This window comes from Fimicolochytrium jonesii (assembly GCF_025526975.1).
Source record: "Fimicolochytrium jonesii strain JEL569 chromosome Unknown EV422scaffold_1, whole genome shotgun sequence".
Classification (NCBI taxonomy): Eukaryota; Fungi; Chytridiomycota; class Chytridiomycetes; order Spizellomycetales; family Powellomycetaceae; genus Fimicolochytrium; species Fimicolochytrium jonesii.
The window spans coordinates 1,384,453-1,401,171 of NW_026515668.1; the positions used below are offsets into that span (position 1 = coordinate 1,384,453).

Sequence of the window (16,719 nt, forward strand, 5' to 3'; positions counted from 1 at the left end):
TGAGATGTCGCCGAGAGATGTCCTTGAGGGGAACGTCAATCGCGACGAAACACGAGAAGCTCGTGAAGGGGAATGCTGGATGATGACGCGGAGTGAGAGAGCTTTGAATGCACGAGGGCGGCCAATCAGACTCTTCAGACTCGCTTCTCTTGTTCAAAGCAACCGCACCAGACCCCCCCCATCTTCACGATTCTATCCACTCCCTCAAACGCACAGGTCCCACTTCTTCAAAGCGGCAAGAGACGAAGCTACTCTCTGGCATAGGCAAAGGACCGAGTGCAACTGTTCCCCTAAACTATCTCGCTGGACTAGAGGCCACTTCGAGCTCGACGTGGCGTTTCCTTCTTCGCTGCACACACTTTCAAGATGGCAGACCCGGACAACGGTTGGCGTTTTGCCCAGTGTTTTGGGGACAAGGGAGACGTTGAGGATGTAACAGAAGGTTGGTTTGGATGTGGCGCTAATGTCTTTGCGTTGGGACCCTCGGGATTGTGACTCGGACATCGGTTCTTCCCTTCACGCGACGTTCCTTTGACCTCTTTTCTCACGCAGCCGATATCATATCGGCCGTGGAGTTCGACACGTCTGGCGACTTCCTTGCGACCGGAGACAAAGGTGGACGCATTGTTTTGTTCGAAAGGAACGAAGGCGTAAGTGGCTCGGGCGATTGCCTTCGCATCATGAACGCAATGCCGCTCACGAGTTTCTTCTTTCCCCACAGAAAAAGGGCTGTGAATACAAGTTCTACACGGAATTTCAGTCGCACGAGCCAGAGTTCGACTATTTAAAGAGTTTGGAGATCGAGGAGAAAATCAACAAGATTAGATGGTGTAGACGCCAGAATGCCGCTCACTTCCTCTTGTCTACCAATGGTATGCCATTCCTATGTCTCGAATCTGTGAATCTCCCGTTAAAGCATGATTTTGAACAGACAAAACGATCAAGCTCTGGAAGATTTTCGAGAAGCCCCTAAAGGTCGTTTCAGAGACGAATCTACCGGTAGACGCTACACCAGCACGAGGAAATCTGTCCAAATCGTCACTCAAACTACCGCGCTTGATACACCATGACACGATGATTGCCGCAGTACCACGGAAGATATACCAGAACGCCCATGCCTACCATATCAACTCCATATCAGTGAACTCTGACGGCGAGACATATCTCTCCGCGGATGACTTACGGATCAACCTTTGGAACCTGAACGTTTCCGACCAGAGTTTCAGTAAGCACCGGGCTTGGGCACGCGATTTGTAGCTCGGCGGACGAAAACTCAACGCTCCTCAATCGTGATTTAGATGTCGTCGATATCAAACCTGTGAACATGGAAGAGTTGACGGAAGTCATCACCGCAGCCGAGTTCCATCCATCGCAGTGCAACTTGTTTGTGTATAGCAGCAGCAAGGGGACAATCAAGCTGAATGATATGAGAATGGCAGCCTTGTGTGATCGCCACTCGAAGCGTAAGGGACCATGGTTTTCCTGGGCCACCGAGTTTGGGGGCTAATCACAAAACGGCTATCTTTCCAGTGTTCGAAGAGGAGGAGGACCCACAAAACAAGTCATTTTTCTCGGAAATCATTTCGTCGATATCCGACTTGAAGTTCAGCCGGGATGGACGTTACATCTTGTCGAGGGACTACCTGACGCTCAAGATCTGGGACATTAACATGGAATCAAAGCCCGTTCAAACGATAAATATACATGATCAGCTCAAGAGCAAGCTCTGCGACCTCTACGAGAACGATTGCATATTTGACAAGTTCGAGTGCACATTCAGCGGGAACGGCCAGTGAGTATCGCCTGTTTCGAATGCCGCTCCTGGAAATCACATTATTAAGATGCAACCTTTGTAGGTCTGTTTTGACGGGATCTTACAACAACTACTTCCACGTGTATGACTTGGAAAACAACAACGACGTTGTCCTACAAGCGGACAAGAGCGCGTTCAAGGCAAAACGAGTAGGATCGACAAAGAACAAGCCAGGGGCAACGGGTTTTGCCAACAACCGAAAACAGCGGTCCGAGGACATCTCCTTCTCAGACCCCGCCGACTTTTCCAAAAAGATTCTGCACGCGTCCTGGCATCCTCAGGAGAATACCGTAGCACTGGCCGCGACAAACAACTTGTTTTTGTTCCAACAATAGCGAATGCGAATCCCGTGTTGTCCACAGAGGGGGGTTCATTGTTCTGTGTTGTTACGCCATCAAAATTCCACTTGTTCGTGCAGCACCTTTACATCACCAACGAGACTGCCAGTGGGGAACGTGCAGAGATGGGAAGTAATATGGGCTATCCAGACTCACATAACACGCCACACGAAAGGCACAAAATCTCGCATACGCATCGCCTCTGCCATCCGTAAGCGTCCGCTCAAACATATGCTCCCTCTCGCATCGCTCTAGTCCGAGTTTCCGAAATATATCCCCTCCTGAGCAATCCAAGTTTGATCATTCCCAGTCGAACTCGCAGCGCTAACTTCCATCTGCCCTGGTGGCTTGATGTTGTAGGTGTTCCCGGCAGTCACGCTGAGATACTTGCCAGTCTCCAAATGTTCTGCGATGGCGATATGTTAGGGGTAGCCAGCATTGGGAAGTGAAAGTATCGTCCACTTACGCAGTCTTACGGGACTCTCCCTCGTCCAAAATTTCTCGGCGCTGTTCACGCAGACCAGCTTCCAGTCGTCACCTTGAGGATAGGAACAGTACCATCAGCTTCCAAGCCTGGTAGCTGGGAACATCGCGATGATTTGGTGCCATACCTTTGTCGACCCCATCGAATGCCGATACTTCCTGGTTCTTGCTATGTGGCGATCGATGGGCGGCATGGCTGTGAAGGTATTTCTTTGTAACCAGATGCTGTCGATGTAGGCGCCGGTCAGATCAATCATGAGTACACGAGGCCCAGAAAACGACTTGGATACATACGAGTAAACGGAAAACCGAACCGCACTCGATTCTCGTTCTTCAGATCATCACAGGATTGAGGTTAGGTTCTCTCATCTTCGGCAACCTTCGACGCACTCATTGATTAATTGCATACTTGCGCGTGCAGTCCGGCTGCCCATACGGAGACTGGACCAAAAAGTAAGAAGATGGATCATCCCCTCTCGGAAGGCATGTCACGGCTGAAGGAGTTTCGGGTCAACGTTTCGCCAGATCGCAACCCATTTGACTTATCATGCTCATTCGAAAGACCCTCAATCCATACCTTGCTGCCCGCTGGAAGACATATGAACGTCAGCGTGAAGCTCGGAGGACAACGTCGCGTGGTTCCGTTCTACTTACCTTCCCGTGCCGTAGTTCACCGATAGCTATCGCAAGTCATGACACCGCCGTATGGATGAGTAGCTCGCCTCTACGTCGCGTGGAGTCAAAACGGGCTCTTACCGAGTTCAACCGACACTCAATCCCTTTGTTAGTCAGTTTGACTGCACTGGAACAAGCAACGTGCTTGAACTCGTCTTCTATGACAAACGCATGCTGCTCCGCTGCGACTGCCGATACTATCGACAGTACTGCCGCTGCTACCACCGCAGATCGCATTCTGAACTTATTTGTGTTCGATTGTCCCACGTCTTCTACAGCTATCGCTCTATAGAGCAAGGTGACGGTCAGCCAACATTGGCGGCAACAACGGCCATTCTTCCCCTTAAACCCCACCTTTGCAAACCAGACAAGTAAAAAACGACAGAATTCGTACACCGCGATAGCTCTTTCTTGACGCTCTTGACGCGTACCGCAGCCGCACTAGGTCGCTCTCGCTGTTCAGCACATCCGTATTCACAGCAATGAAGCGACTAGCAGCGTTCACCGACTTACGCCTCTGGGCACGCGCCGTTCCGCTCTCCAAGCCAATATGCTTTGCACGCTCGAAGCATTCCACGACCGCTGCGTCCGCCGTGGCGTTTGATATGGACGGAGTTTTGATGCGTGGAGGGAAAGCCATCCCTGGGGCCCGTAAAGCTTTGGAGAGATTGCAAGGGGACAACCCAAAGAATAAGTGGGTACCTTTTTCGTGTGACTGGCGGGTGTCGCGACACGCCCTCTAATATATCATATCTCAGGGTTATCCCGTTTATAGTGCTCACCAACTCGGGTGGCGAGCTAGAGGCCGAGAAAGCTCGAAAGCTCAGCAATATTTTGGGAATAGAGGTGAGGGTTCCTCGCTGGGCGAGCGCTGAGGGGAACTGAATCGTCTGACCGGCTCCTCTGGAAAGGTGAAAGACAAACAAGTGCTCGTCTCGCATTCACCTATGCGGGAGTTAGTTCCGGACTATAAAGACAAGCTTGTTCATGTCGTGGGGCCAACGCACTGTAAAAACGTAGCGCATTCCTATGGGTTCCGCCGCGTGATTACAAGCCATGAGCTAAGGAATTGGAATCGATCTATGTGGCCATTTGAAGTCATTGGTGACCATCTCAGCTCGGCAGAGGTATGCTCTCTGGACGTCCATCATTGTCGGCATGGGTGGGGACTAACTTTCACTCTTTGCAGGCAACCCCATTCGATTTGAACGTCGAGCCCATAAGCGCGGTCATGATCATGCATGATTCAACAGATTGGGGACTCGATATCCAATTGATCACTGATTCATTGATGTCCGAGAGTGGAATGCTGGGCACCCGGCAAGATGCACAACGGGGAGCGATCAAACAGGGCGTCCCCGTGTTCAGTTCGAATCCGGATTTCTTGTGGAGCAACGATTGGCCGTTACCACGATTCGGACAGGGCGCTTTCGTGAGAGCATTAGACGGAGTGTGGAGACAACTCAGCGGCAACCCACTGAATATCGCAAAGCAATATGGGAAACCAAGCGCGGCCACGTACGACTACGCAAAACACCTCCTGAGCCAGGAAATACCTGGTTCACTTGAGAGGGTTTACATGGTAGGCGACAACCCGAAATCTGACATTGCCGGGGCAAATGCCAATGGGTGGGTTGGGGTGCTGGTGGAAAGCGGCGTATATCGGAAGGGAGATTCTTTGCTGGAGAGCGAGAAACCGAAGATAATAACTCGGGATGTCTTGGACGCTGTAGATTGGATCTTGCAAAACGATGAGGCCTACGATTAAGTTTTAGAATACATAGAAAGGCGTCTTTTCTAACGCGTCCATGGCCTTTCACTCGCGAGCTCGTCTTTCCCATTGCAACATTCCCGCCAGCTATCAACACATCTGAGCGTTAACAAGCCATAGAGACTACCAAATGCGAACCCGGGAAGCAGGCTTTCTTGTAGTCAAGCATGTGAGTTGATTCAGCTGTCCATGAGATTCGGAATGCTTTGCCACTTTGTTCTAATTTCCATTTTCTAGGCCCGTTTTACGGTGACGGCGGCGGTGGCCTGTACAGTGGTCTATACACGATCTCCTCACGTGGTTTGGTGCACTGTTGGCGGCCTCAGCTGTAGCGTCCTTGGTAAGTTGTAGAATGTCAGAGCCTCTTCCGACGCCGGACCCCGGCATGCTGAGCTGTACTCTACCGCCAACACCGCGTGGCGACCGAAACTGACCAAAGCTTCCCTTCCTCCTCGTAGCTCGCGTCTTGAAACACATAATCAAGCAACCACGACCGACCACGGTCGTTGAGGTTCAAACAACGCAAAAGCCGGTTTCGGAGATTGAACAAGCTCTACTCAGAACGACGACTGAGACAGCGGTTGCAGCAGGAGAGGATGTAGTCATAGTGAAACAGATCGGAGCTGATGGAGGTCGGACCGACAGCGATGCGAGTGACTCCGACGCTGGAGACGAGGGATCGAAGGAAGCGGCTGGAAGTACGACGGTGAAGAAGCTTGATCCAACTCGTAAACACAAGTTTTCCAAACGGCTGCTCGTAAAGCGGGTATTTTCATCATCGACCCATGGAATGCCGTCAAGTCACACGCAGGTCACCTCCTTCTTCGCTGCGTACGCAACCTTCGCCGTCCTCGCCCCTATCATATGGCCGCACGAGGCACATGACGTCGGGAGTGCTCTGGCGCCAACATCCGGCCCATCTCTGTTTGCCATCGCCTTTGTCCTTTTCATCAATAGCTTTTGCTGGACGACAGCTTGGTCGCGAATCCACCTGAATCGGCATACACCCGCACAGGTTGCTGTGGGTTGGTTGGTGGGAACATCTTATGCTGGACTTTGGTACTGGGCTTGGATAGGCGATATTGAGGAGAAAATGGTTGGAATCTTTCAATCGATCGGCCTGCTATAGTGGCGTCACGGCGTAGACCTGAGATCAAGGCTTTGCTCTATAATCTTCGAATCTCTGTCATGTGCGAGCGCAAATGTAAAGGCATCGCTTGTATCGTACACGCATGCCGGCAAGGTGGCGGAAACTTGTTCAAGAAGAGACGCTAAGGGCCACTGAGGCTCGGGTTGGCAAATACCAAGAAAAAGAAGACAGATCCTTGATCATACTCACAAAGCAACATCGTCTCAGACTTTGGTAGCACCAGGAAGCCCCCTCAAACCGATTCTGCGAGCCTTACTTTTCGTATACGTGACATGACAACTCCTTACCGAAACTCCCGACGCCAATTTCGAGAACGAAAGCGAAGGTGGTGAATTGGTGAATTCGAATGTGATGTAGAAAAATTCATGCAGAAATAAATAATGAGAGGCAGTATATACAAGTGGAGGTGTGGATCTTTATGCGTCGATGAAGCTCGGTAGACCTACATACAGTCAGTGGACAAAAAGCTGTCTCTCCTCGAGATTAAAATCAGTGTCGCTTGGGCATGTCCTGATGAGAGCTAACAGCGACAGCAATCAGAAGGAGAGACAGCTTTTTGTCCTACATAGTACGTAGGTTACATACAGTACATACAAGGAAAAAGGCTGGAGACGGAAACTCAGAGTCAGGCGCGCTGTCGAGTTTCTTGGACGCGTGTTTGCTGGAGATGATCAAAACCGATCGCCTTCATCCATCTCGCTGACTCCGACACGATGCATCTCCCCCTCAAAAGACCCCCCGCAGTCTCTTGTATAACGCTCCGACGGCATATTGATCTCCCGAGGAGGACAACGTGGATTGATAAATGTGCGGATACCAGACCCGTTTCTCCAATGCTACAGATATAATTTGCGGTGTCTTGGATGCCCGTGCGTTATGAATGTCCCTTTCTCCCCCATGAGCTTGTGCGTCAGACCCTTGAGGGCTTTTTTTTTCGCGGGGAGATGCGACGTCCCACACCGAGGTCACCGCCACTGCCAAATATAAAGTGAACAAAAACATTCTCACCCGCCCTCTCCAGCTTCCTATTTCAGACTTCACTTGCTGAGCTTCAACTTCCAGTTTCTTCGAGTTTCTTACACGTGCCCCCTACCACTCGGCTCCCAATAGAAAGACCTTCGAGCTATCGTCTTTTATCTAGTTCGCAGACAGGCCACCACCCTCCATCTGTCCGTAGCGTTCTTTCAGAGCTCTCGGAAAGAAACTGCACTTCTACTTGAACTCCTCACGCAAAACCCACCAGCCTCGCATATTCATATTCTCAGCGTCTACACACATATACCATGGTATCCAACGGAACCAACGGGTCGCAAACCTCTCTGGAAAACAGTGCTACCGGCCCGGGACCTTACGGCAAGCAGACAGACACCCTCAGTCGCATATCCAACTTCTCGATTATAGAATCGACACTGCGAGGTACGTAAGATGGTTGAGCATGCATTAACGTCTTCAAACGGTGGAGAATTCAGTCGCTTTTGTCTTGCATGCTGTGCTCGGGAAACTAAAATTCACACGCTTTTTCAAATAATAGAGGGTGAACAATTTGCGAATGCGTTCTTCGATACAGAGACCAAGATCAAGATCGCCAAGGCATTAGACGAATTTGGGGTGGAATACATCGAACTCACGTCTCCGGCGGCGTCTGAGCAGTCTCGACAAGACTGCATAGCAATCACCAAGCTCGGCTTGAAGGCTAAGGTATGTCTGCGCAGTCGATAAGAGGCCCTGTGGGTTCATCAACTTACCCGACTGTCGAATAGATTCTCACACACGTCCGATGCCACATGGATGATGCGCGAATCGCTGTTGAGACAGGGGTAGACGGTCTGGACGTTGTCATTGGGACTTCATCGTTCTTGAGAGAATTTTCCCACGGCAAGGATATGGCGTATATCACACAGCAAGCAATCGAAGTTGTGAACTTTATCAAGAGCAAGGGATTAGAGGTCCGCTTCTCGAGTGAAGACTCGTTTAGGAGCGATCTCGTCGATTTGCTGAACATTTACCGGGCTGTGGACAAGGTAAGACGGGACTGTTCACTTGAAGTAATGCCTTATCGTAATTCGAACTGACGATCACATTTCTCGATTCAGATTGGAGTGAACCGCGTCGGCATTGCGGACACAGTCGGATGCGCCAATCCTCGACAAGTCTATGAGCTAGTGCGAACACTTCGTGGAGTCGTCTCCTGCGATATCGAATGCCACTTCCACAACGACACAGGTTGCGGTATAGCAAACGCGTACGCGGCATTGGAAGCAGGCGCGACCCACATCGACACATCCGTACTCGGCATTGGGGAGCGGAATGGTATCACTGCTCTTGGCGGCTTTTGCGCTCGCATGTACGTCGCGGACAAGGACTACGTTATGCAGAAGTACAAGCTGCACAAGCTGCGAGAGATCGAGAACATTGTGGCCGAAGCTGTCCAGGTTCAGGTACCCTTCAACAACTACATCACTGGATACTGTGCGTTCACACACAAGGCTGGTATTCACGCCAAGGCGATTCTGAATAACCCGAGCACTTATGAGATCTTGAAGCCGGAGGACTTTGGGTGAGGCCTTCTCTTATATTTGTCTATTGACACGATCCATGTACTAATACATGCATGTTTCGCAGAATGACAAGATACGTCTCGATTGGGCACCGTTTGACAGGCTGGAACGCCGTCAAGAACCGCGTGCAGCAGATTGGTCTCAAGCTTAACGACGAAGACGTTAAGGCCGTGACCGCCCAGATCAAGGAGCTAGCTGACGTGCGACCGCTGAACATCGACGAAGTCGACACACTGCTCCGTCGCTTCCACGACGATAGAAAGGTCGGATTGGACTCGGACATAAGCGCCTCTCTGCTATCCAGGTCGGATGATGAGGAAGAGGCGCTGGGCGCGAACAACGCTTGAGGGGTGATTGGCATCGGCGCAGGTTCCAGTTGTCTTTTTGGCGTTCGTATCTTGTCAATTGGACCTCGCGGCGGAGACATCTTGATGCATGCCCCTAGTTATCCCCATGTACCTTGTCGTCATCCTCTGCGGGACTTCTGTTACGAATCTTTAGCCCGCTATATCCCATGTCTTAGATTCTATGGGATTCATTCGCAACACGAGCTATATCATCCTCCTGTAGTCTCCCTAAGTGTGGGACGACCTTTCTTGTACATTACAAATTGCATTTCTCACAATATTGTCGTGGGTTAGGTTATTTAACTTATGCTGTTGCACATCTAGTCCGAAATACCTGCGTTCTTTGGAGCTCAGGCGTTCTTTGCTGGCTTAAAATCGCTCAGAAGCTGACGGACGAAGGGCATGACCGTTATGAAACTCTAATGAGATGTAGCCGTCGCAAAGGACATGCGCAACACTCCCAAAACAGCTTTCTGCCCAATCTCCAATCTTTCCAACATCCAGGGCTGAAACGTCAGAACAGAGCACGATTCAAAATTGCACAAGAAATCATTATTATGTACAGACACAGATGACGAATAGTTCTATAGAGGCTCAACATACATATACATCACAAAGGTATCGAGAGCCAAGGACCAGCTGCCTCTTCACGCATCTCGGCTCCCCAACGACCTCGCATGGTGCAATTTGACAATTGCCACAGAGCTCTCGCACTCCGTGTCCATATAGTTGCGGATCTCCGGTTCATAGGCCAAGGTCGAGTGTCCGACAACGATCAAGTCCTTGCGCCCGAACTGAGACGCGCGAGCAATGACCACCGAACTGAGAGACTTGTGGGAAGCGGCCGACGTGGTGTCCAATGGCTCGCCGTAAGTCTCCACGATTATGTTGGCGCTGACGGACCTGAAGTGTTCGAGGACCAGCTCGTCTTCTTCACTGTCGGTCATAGATATAGGCGATGCGGGCCCGTCCACGTCGATCTTGGTGGCTTCGTCAGGGTCGCGTTTGCCCGCTTTGCCCCGCATGTCGAGGATGGTGATGGACAAGCCTGGATGCGATGCGAGGTATGCTACGAAGCGAAGGGCCTCACGTTCATCGGATCGACCGGAGAAAGGTACGAAGATACGCTGGTTTTGTCCTGGGACCGTGACTTCGGGCCCGATCTCGGGGCTGGAGGACACGCCAAAGCCGCGATCCACAAAGACGGCGACACTGCAAGGTGCTTCTTCGATCGAGTCCTTGATAAACTTGTCGTTCAAACACGAATCCTTGTTGTTGAAGTTCGATTGTTGCCATGGGAGAATGATCAAACGGACGCCTCCGGATTCGCTCGTGTCGCGGATGTTGCGGGCAAAGTCTTCGCTTGAGGAAACGTTCACGAGGGTATGCACGCTGACGTGGTTGAGCTGACCGAATGTTCTGAAGACGTTGATCACGGGATCGGCACGCATCGTTTCGCCTTGGTTAGATGCCATGAGGTATGTTGACGTCCGCTCAGTGAGCTTGATCAACCGAAGGGCAAAGATCGACAAGTGCGACTGTGTGCTTCTGCACATCGCTGTGATGTTCATCATCGCCGGCACCGTTTGCATGTTGGGTAAGCAGACCATGATGTTGGTGCTAGTGTCGCCGCCCACAAGAAGATCGCCGGAGCTTCCCTTCTCCATTTCTTTACCGCCATGAGAGGCAATCGACAAGATGTGGTGGTCGCGGGACTCTTTTGGCCAATGCTTGGCAGGGTACAACCAGCTCACAATGGGTGTGGTCATGCACGTGGTGGCAACAGCCATGAGAACGAAGATGGTGAAGATCTTTGGGTTGATGACTCCGGCTTCGAGACCGAGGTTGAGGACAATCAGTTCAACGAGACTAGAAAAAGAGTTGGGGGTAAGTTACTATGACTTGACTCCCTGTGCGCCTCAATAAATCACATGAACATACCCTTTGGTGTTCATGAGGAATCCGACCGTCAAAGACTCGCGCCAGCCGAAACCGGTCATACGAGCAGCGGCAGTGCATCCGATGATCTTGCCTCCGCAAGCAACCAAGATGACCAGGAAGACATAGCCCCACGCAGAACCGTCGTCCAAGGTGAACACGTTCACGCTCAAACCGCTGTAGGCAAAGTACTATTGAAAAACGTAGAGTGAGTGACGAGCTCGAGACTGGAGTGGTCAGAAAGAAGGAGCATACCAAAGGGAGGAGCAGAATAGTGACAAAATCTTCTATCTTCTCGGTCAGTTTGATGGCAAAGCCGTGATCGTGTGGCGTGATCAACCCCACGAGGAAACCGCCAAAGATGGCGTGCACCCCAACGGCTTGTGTGAAAAACGAACTTATCAGGATAAGGACGAAGATGACCAGGAGGGAAGTGGGCGAAACGCCTTCGGAAGAGCTTCTCCGGCGAACCATCTTGAGCAGCTGAGGGCGTACAGCCACGAACAAGAAGACCGCCCAGGCAATCGTAATGAGGAAAACGTACACGGCCCGGATGGCGTCGCTAGGATTGTTGATGAGGGCGACCGTGAGAATCAAGAGGCACCAAGCGACAGCATCGTCCACCGCCGCGGAGGCCAAGGTGATTTGACCAACAGGCAGACGCAGGATCTTGGTCTCATTGAGAATACGGGCAAGGACAGGGAAAGCTGTGATCGCAGGCAATCAGCTTACTAGTCTTTCCCGCTCAAATTCTTGGCCACGTTTTGATATTCGCACAACATACCAGTGATGGACATGCAGACTCCTAGAAAGACAAAGAACGCATAGAAAGGCACGGATTCGTCGGACAGGGTGGTGTAGATCAACTTGCTAACACCTGCACCAGCAGCAAAAGGAAGGATGATCCCAGAGAGCGAAATGGATGCTGACTGCCGAGCTTTCTTGATCAGAGTGGTGGGATCCAGCTCGAGCCCGACAAGAAAGAGGAAGAAGATAAGCGCAAAGTTGGCGACTAGACTAAGCCTGGGCAGGGAGTCCTAGGAACAGAGAACGAGTAAGTCACCATGAACAAGAATACGTCTCGAAACCTGACGCCTGGTCGTACCTTGGGAAAAACGTTGTCCTTGAAAGCCGGCCATCTCGACAGCGCAGAAGGGCCCAAGAGGATCCCGCCAATGACTTCCGCGATAACTTGAGGCTGGTTGAGGTATCGGAAGCCAACCGCCAGGAACCTCGACAGACAGATGATAACCAACGATTGCACCAAGAACAGAGCGAGGTTGTCGGTCAAGGGGTTTTGACCCGCCACAAAGGTTGTAGTAGAGCCAGCCATCGTTGACTGTTGAGGGATAGGCTTGAGAAAAGGAGGTGCAAGAGGCTCTGATCTTGACTAGAAGGGTGGAAGACCAGAAACTTTCCCAGGGGGCGGGCAGGATATGGAGCTAGACGATTTATACGAGAGAGGTCTTTGTGCCCTTCCTGCAGCTATATGTTAGTTATGCCGTTTGCCTTCAATAACAGCGTGGGGAAAACGAGACTGGGTTATCGGCGGCCAGCGAACGTACATACAGTAAATACGCAGGAGTGTGGAGGGATGTGAAACTACCATCAGCGAGTCGGTGAGCGTTTCTTCTGGCGCGGCTCATCGGCGTCTCAAAAATTTAGAGTGACCCACAGTCCGATCCAAAACTGCGCGGAGAGCCCCTCCGGGAGCTGCGCCCAGGCCCCCCTTCCACGTTCCAGGGGTCAGAGGCAAGTAGAATACCGGCGATGAGATGTCGTTGTCTGAACTCAACTGCATTTAGAACTCGCGAAGATCTTCACAAGGAGGCGGACCGAGACCTTGGTGATGTGCATTATGGATCCGCCAAGGCACTTGGCACTGACTTGGCATTGCCTGAGTGAGCATGTGCCCGCAACTGTCAAAAGGGAAACTTCGATGAAGCGAGTGACGGGCTCCACTCGACGCGGTCGTGAGGGCGCATGGGGTGAGGTTGGGCTGCTCTCACCTGCGGGTTAAATGGTTCTGTGACATCGATTATTCCAACAGTCCTCCACCACAGATATGGACGAGTTTCTCCCCACCACAAAGAATGACATATATTACGATGGTCAGCCTTCCCGTACAAAAAATGTCGAGTAGCATCAAGACAAGTTCGTCATGTGTCTAAAGTCTCAGTACTCAGGTACCTGTCCACATAGCTTCCCGTCCCTTGCAGGGAATCATCATCCCAGTACTCCTTCAACGCCAACAGAATATCAGGTTCTATTCTATCATGCCGTTGCGTGGCTAGCGGTTCGTTCAGCGATGGTTGGGACTCGCGCGGTATTTGGTCGGCGTTTTGTAATGGTGGGATGGAGGAGAAGGAGGATGAGAGGGAGCGGGTATGTGTGTGCACGCGCGGGGAGGCGGCGGAGATGGAGGACATTGTCCGGCGGTGGAGCTGGTGCAGGGTGCCTGTGCTTGATAGCTCGTCATCCTGCGCGCTGCTGGTACGCGTTTGGACCGTCAGCGGTGGAGGCGTCTGTTTTGGTATTGACTCGGCGCTACCCGTGTAGTATGACCCGCCTCCGGTCCCGGTGCCTAGCTCATCGTACGAGCTTTGCATCGAGTCTCCCATGCTTTCGGTCGAGAGGGAGAGACCTGTGCTGGTATTCACACCGTCTCGTTCGCGTTGCTGCTTTTGCAGAGAGGCTCGTTCAACCCATCCCCGGAAATCGTAGCCTAGAGGGTCCTCGACGTCCGTGAACGGTTCGGAAAGTAGATCTGTAGCCGTGGGTCGCTTTTCGGGATCGATGATGAAGCACTTCTCAATGAAGCTCTTGGAAGCCGGCGATAACGAGGGAGGTAAAGGCGGCGCATTCCCCGTCCCTAGGAGATAAATGACGTTGCCGCGCGCTTTATGCCATGGCGTTTGATTCGTGAGCATCTCGAGAACCAGACATCCGAGAGACCAAATGTCGACCTTGGCGCTGTAGCCTTTGGCTTTATTGAGGCGGGCGACTTCAGGGGCCATCCATGGTATAGAACCTTGCATTGACATGCGGGTGACGCGGTGGTAGGCTTCTCGGTATTCATTCTTCTTCGATATGCCGAAATCAGAGATTTTCGTTACTCCGTCGGTGTCGACGAGGACTGGCAAGATGAGGAATGTCAGGTCCAATGCGCGATAGAACTTCCACAACTTTGCAACAGCTACTTACTGTTAGCTCCTTTGATGTCCCGATGTATGATGCTCTTCTCATGCAGGTATTCCAGCCCACACAAGATCTGCGCAGACATACACTGCACCAGCTCCTCATCAAAGGCGCCGTACTTATTCAGGCAACTAGCCACACTTCCACCGGAAATGTACTCCAGGAACACATTGAAAGACGCATCTGTGACTTCACTTCCGAGATACCGCACAATATGCTCGTGTTCAAGCTCTTTCAAGAAATCAATCTCCCGCCGCAATGCGTCTTCCCGCTTCTGCTGTCCACCGTCACCGCTATTCTTCCTCGTTTCCTCGAATACGGCCCGCTCCACTTGTTTGACAGCCATCAGCTCCCCAGTGTCTAGATTCAGACCGATGAAGACTTTGCCGAAAGCGCCCTGCCCAATTTGCTTGCCCAGTTCGCAGCGGATGGTGGCCGACCGTCGCTTGTTCGCTATTGACGTTTCGAGCTGTGGTGGCGTACTTGGTGAGGCGGAGGATTGCGAGGAGAGCTGATAAAGCCTTTCGGGCGAGCCTGGGAGTGGTTTATTCCGTCCCACCGGTGTCTCTTCTTTGTCTGTATCTGTTTCAACATCGGGAGTGCCGTAGTTTTCGTCCGACGGTCTCAGATACGATAAGCTGTCCAGAACTTCGTCATGCCATGTGGAGCCCAGGAGGTTCTCATCGAACTCCTCATCAGCCGGAATCTGTGCTGGTCCATTCGCCACACGCGATTCTGGCTTTGATCTCGATTCGTAGGAATCATCTTCCTCCTCAATGACCGCCGGGTCCTTCCGTTGAGGCGAGCCCGCCGTCTCACTCAGCATACTTGAATGTGGGCCTTGATTCTCGCTCTGATATTTGCCGAGCACATCGCTGCCTCTCCGAGCGTAGTAAGCCGACCCTCGATGTGCAACTTTCGATATCCGCTTGTTAAGCATAGCTGCATGCACTCTACGCTTCAAGGTATCTTTGCTAGCTTCTCGCCGTGGCGGCACAATCAACGGCGCCCCAGCTGCCGTTGTTATGGATGGAGGTTGGGAATACGCAGCTGCCACGGAGGTGCTAGCCGGTGATCCACCGGGCAAAGTAACGGTCTTTTTGGCAATCCCAGGGAAGAACTGCTCAAGTTGATCGACAATAAGCTCGTCTGGCGGGCGCTCCCCGAAGAAGTCTGCGAGCTTCTTGCTTCGTTGTTGACCCGTGGCGGGTTCTGGCGGTGGTGGCGTTGTGACGATGGGAGAACCCCTGAGTTGTTGGAGTACTGCTTCGGGCCCACGGCGGATCGAGCCGACGGGTGAGGCTGTGACGGGACTTGGTGTTGATTTTTGCGAGTCTCTGAAGAACCGCCTGACGGATGGACGGCCCTTGATTTGCGGAGAGCCGATGGTCTCGTTCCCGCTTCGACTCGCCACACTCGACCCCGCACTGCCCGTGAGACGAGTTTCCATCAGAGTCTTCAGCGTCCCATTGTAAGAGCTCGTGGATCGAAGACGTAACCGATTTTTGATCGCTGCATCTGCTGCGTCCCGGGATTTGCATAGCCGGAGCAGTTCTTCATCTTTCAAGGGACCTGATTGAAAGCACAGTGAGTCAACCGGGATTCAATGAGCGAGAAATCTGAGACCCTCGCTTACCCTCCCCAGTAAGATCTGCATCTGGCGCGTAGATCGCATATCCGTCCCGCTCCTTCGAATCCTTGATTCCAAACTTGTTGAAGATCCGATTTTTTATGGCTGCAATGTCGGGAAGATCGGCTACTTGTATTATGTGGGATTGCTCCTCAATACCCTCTACCCTGATGCATTTCTGTAATACAAATATATTTGAAGTTTTGCGGCGGATCTGATCCCAAACCATGTTTTGAGCGCCTTACCGCAAGGATGCCTTCCACAGTCATTACACCCTTGCTCCTATCCAAAGTCCCGGTTGAGCTATTCGCCGAGTTGGCGATTGGTATGGCAGGCATTTCCTTGGATTGCTTAACCAAAGATGTCAGATCTGAGCCAGACGTGTTTGTAAGCTGTTCAACGCCCTACATACCTTTTTGCGTAAACTGCCGAACGCTCCTCCATCTTTGGACATCTTTTTTTCATCATCGGAATTGAAGAGTCCTAGTTTCATGCTGAAAAGACCGTTCGGTGATGTTTGTTGTGTGGCTCGAGAGTCCGCGCGGTCGTTTGCCAACCCAGCGCTGTCGCCTCGCCTGGCGCTTGGAGGTGTGGATGGAGCATGCGGTACTCGGTCGGCTGAGGAGGGTTTGCCGAGCGTTGGATGGGGGTTGATTATCAGAGGTGACGGGTTCACTCTCTCTATTGCTAATGCAGCTCCCGTAAGAGAGCCTTTCCGCAGTGGGATACGACCGGCAATGTCTTGGATCAACTCTGGAACAGTGTAAGCGTTTTTCGCTGTCCCCGTTGGCGAGATGATGCCGAACCCTGAATTCGAG

The 16,719-nt window shown here is 51.9% G+C and overlaps 6 protein-coding genes across 6 annotated transcripts; 3 read left to right on the plus strand and 3 right to left on the minus strand.

The window, feature by feature from the left end:
• Window positions 1-366: 366 nt before the first annotated feature.
• Window positions 367-2,148, plus strand: EV422DRAFT_490734 (protein phosphatase 2A regulatory subunit PR55; the record flags this gene model as incomplete). Its single annotated transcript, XM_053067486.1, has 7 exons — window positions 367-442; window positions 553-650; window positions 722-872; window positions 932-1,225; window positions 1,299-1,463; window positions 1,531-1,792; window positions 1,857-2,148. The coding sequence occupies 7 exons, from the start codon at window positions 367-369 to the stop codon at window positions 2,146-2,148; spliced, it is 1,338 nt and encodes a 445-aa protein (XP_052930246.1).
• A 254-nt stretch (window positions 2,149-2,402) lies between these two features.
• Window positions 2,403-3,546, minus strand: EV422DRAFT_563084 (MIR motif-containing protein; the record flags this gene model as incomplete). The annotated part of the gene is made up of 8 exons (XM_053072024.1): window positions 2,403-2,557; window positions 2,618-2,689; window positions 2,763-2,859; window positions 2,929-2,965; window positions 3,044-3,128; window positions 3,212-3,222; window positions 3,289-3,314; window positions 3,391-3,546. 8 exons carry the CDS (start codon window positions 3,544-3,546, stop codon window positions 2,403-2,405), a joined length of 639 nt encoding a protein of 212 aa, XP_052930247.1.
• Window positions 3,547-3,914: 368 nt separating this feature from the next.
• Window positions 3,915-5,077, plus strand: EV422DRAFT_549541 (HAD-like domain-containing protein; the record flags this gene model as incomplete). The annotated part of the gene is made up of 4 exons (XM_053071718.1): window positions 3,915-4,003; window positions 4,068-4,155; window positions 4,221-4,436; window positions 4,499-5,077. The coding sequence occupies 4 exons, from the start codon at window positions 3,915-3,917 to the stop codon at window positions 5,075-5,077; spliced, it is 972 nt and encodes a 323-aa protein (XP_052930248.1).
• A 2,296-nt stretch (window positions 5,078-7,373) lies between these two features.
• On the plus strand, window positions 7,374-9,249 carry EV422DRAFT_21125 (HMGL-like-domain-containing protein). Its single transcript, XM_053065380.1, has 5 exons — window positions 7,374-7,646; window positions 7,762-7,928; window positions 7,991-8,251; window positions 8,324-8,787; window positions 8,853-9,249. Exons 1-5 carry the CDS (start codon window positions 7,514-7,516, stop codon window positions 9,133-9,135), a joined length of 1,308 nt encoding a protein of 435 aa, XP_052930249.1. The 5' UTR covers window positions 7,374-7,513; the 3' UTR covers window positions 9,136-9,249.
• Window positions 9,250-10,871: 1,622 nt separating this feature from the next.
• EV422DRAFT_490863 (Cation/H+ exchanger) lies at window positions 10,872-12,406 on the minus strand (the record flags this gene model as incomplete). The annotated part of the gene is made up of 5 exons (XM_053067489.1): window positions 10,872-11,004; window positions 11,077-11,264; window positions 11,329-11,780; window positions 11,858-12,110; window positions 12,179-12,406. Coding segments are annotated over 5 exons (1,254 nt in total), but the record flags the coding sequence as incomplete, so codon positions are not given.
• A 673-nt stretch (window positions 12,407-13,079) lies between these two features.
• EV422DRAFT_21150 (kinase-like domain-containing protein) lies at window positions 13,080-16,420 on the minus strand. The gene is made up of 4 exons (XM_053065382.1): window positions 16,314-16,420; window positions 15,908-16,251; window positions 14,278-15,843; window positions 13,080-14,209 (listed from the first exon to the last, which is right to left on the minus strand). Exons 2-4 carry the CDS (start codon window positions 16,128-16,130, stop codon window positions 13,233-13,235), a joined length of 2,766 nt encoding a protein of 921 aa, XP_052930251.1. The 5' UTR covers window positions 16,131-16,251; window positions 16,314-16,420; the 3' UTR covers window positions 13,080-13,232.
• Between the last annotated feature and the right edge of the window lie 299 nt (window positions 16,421-16,719).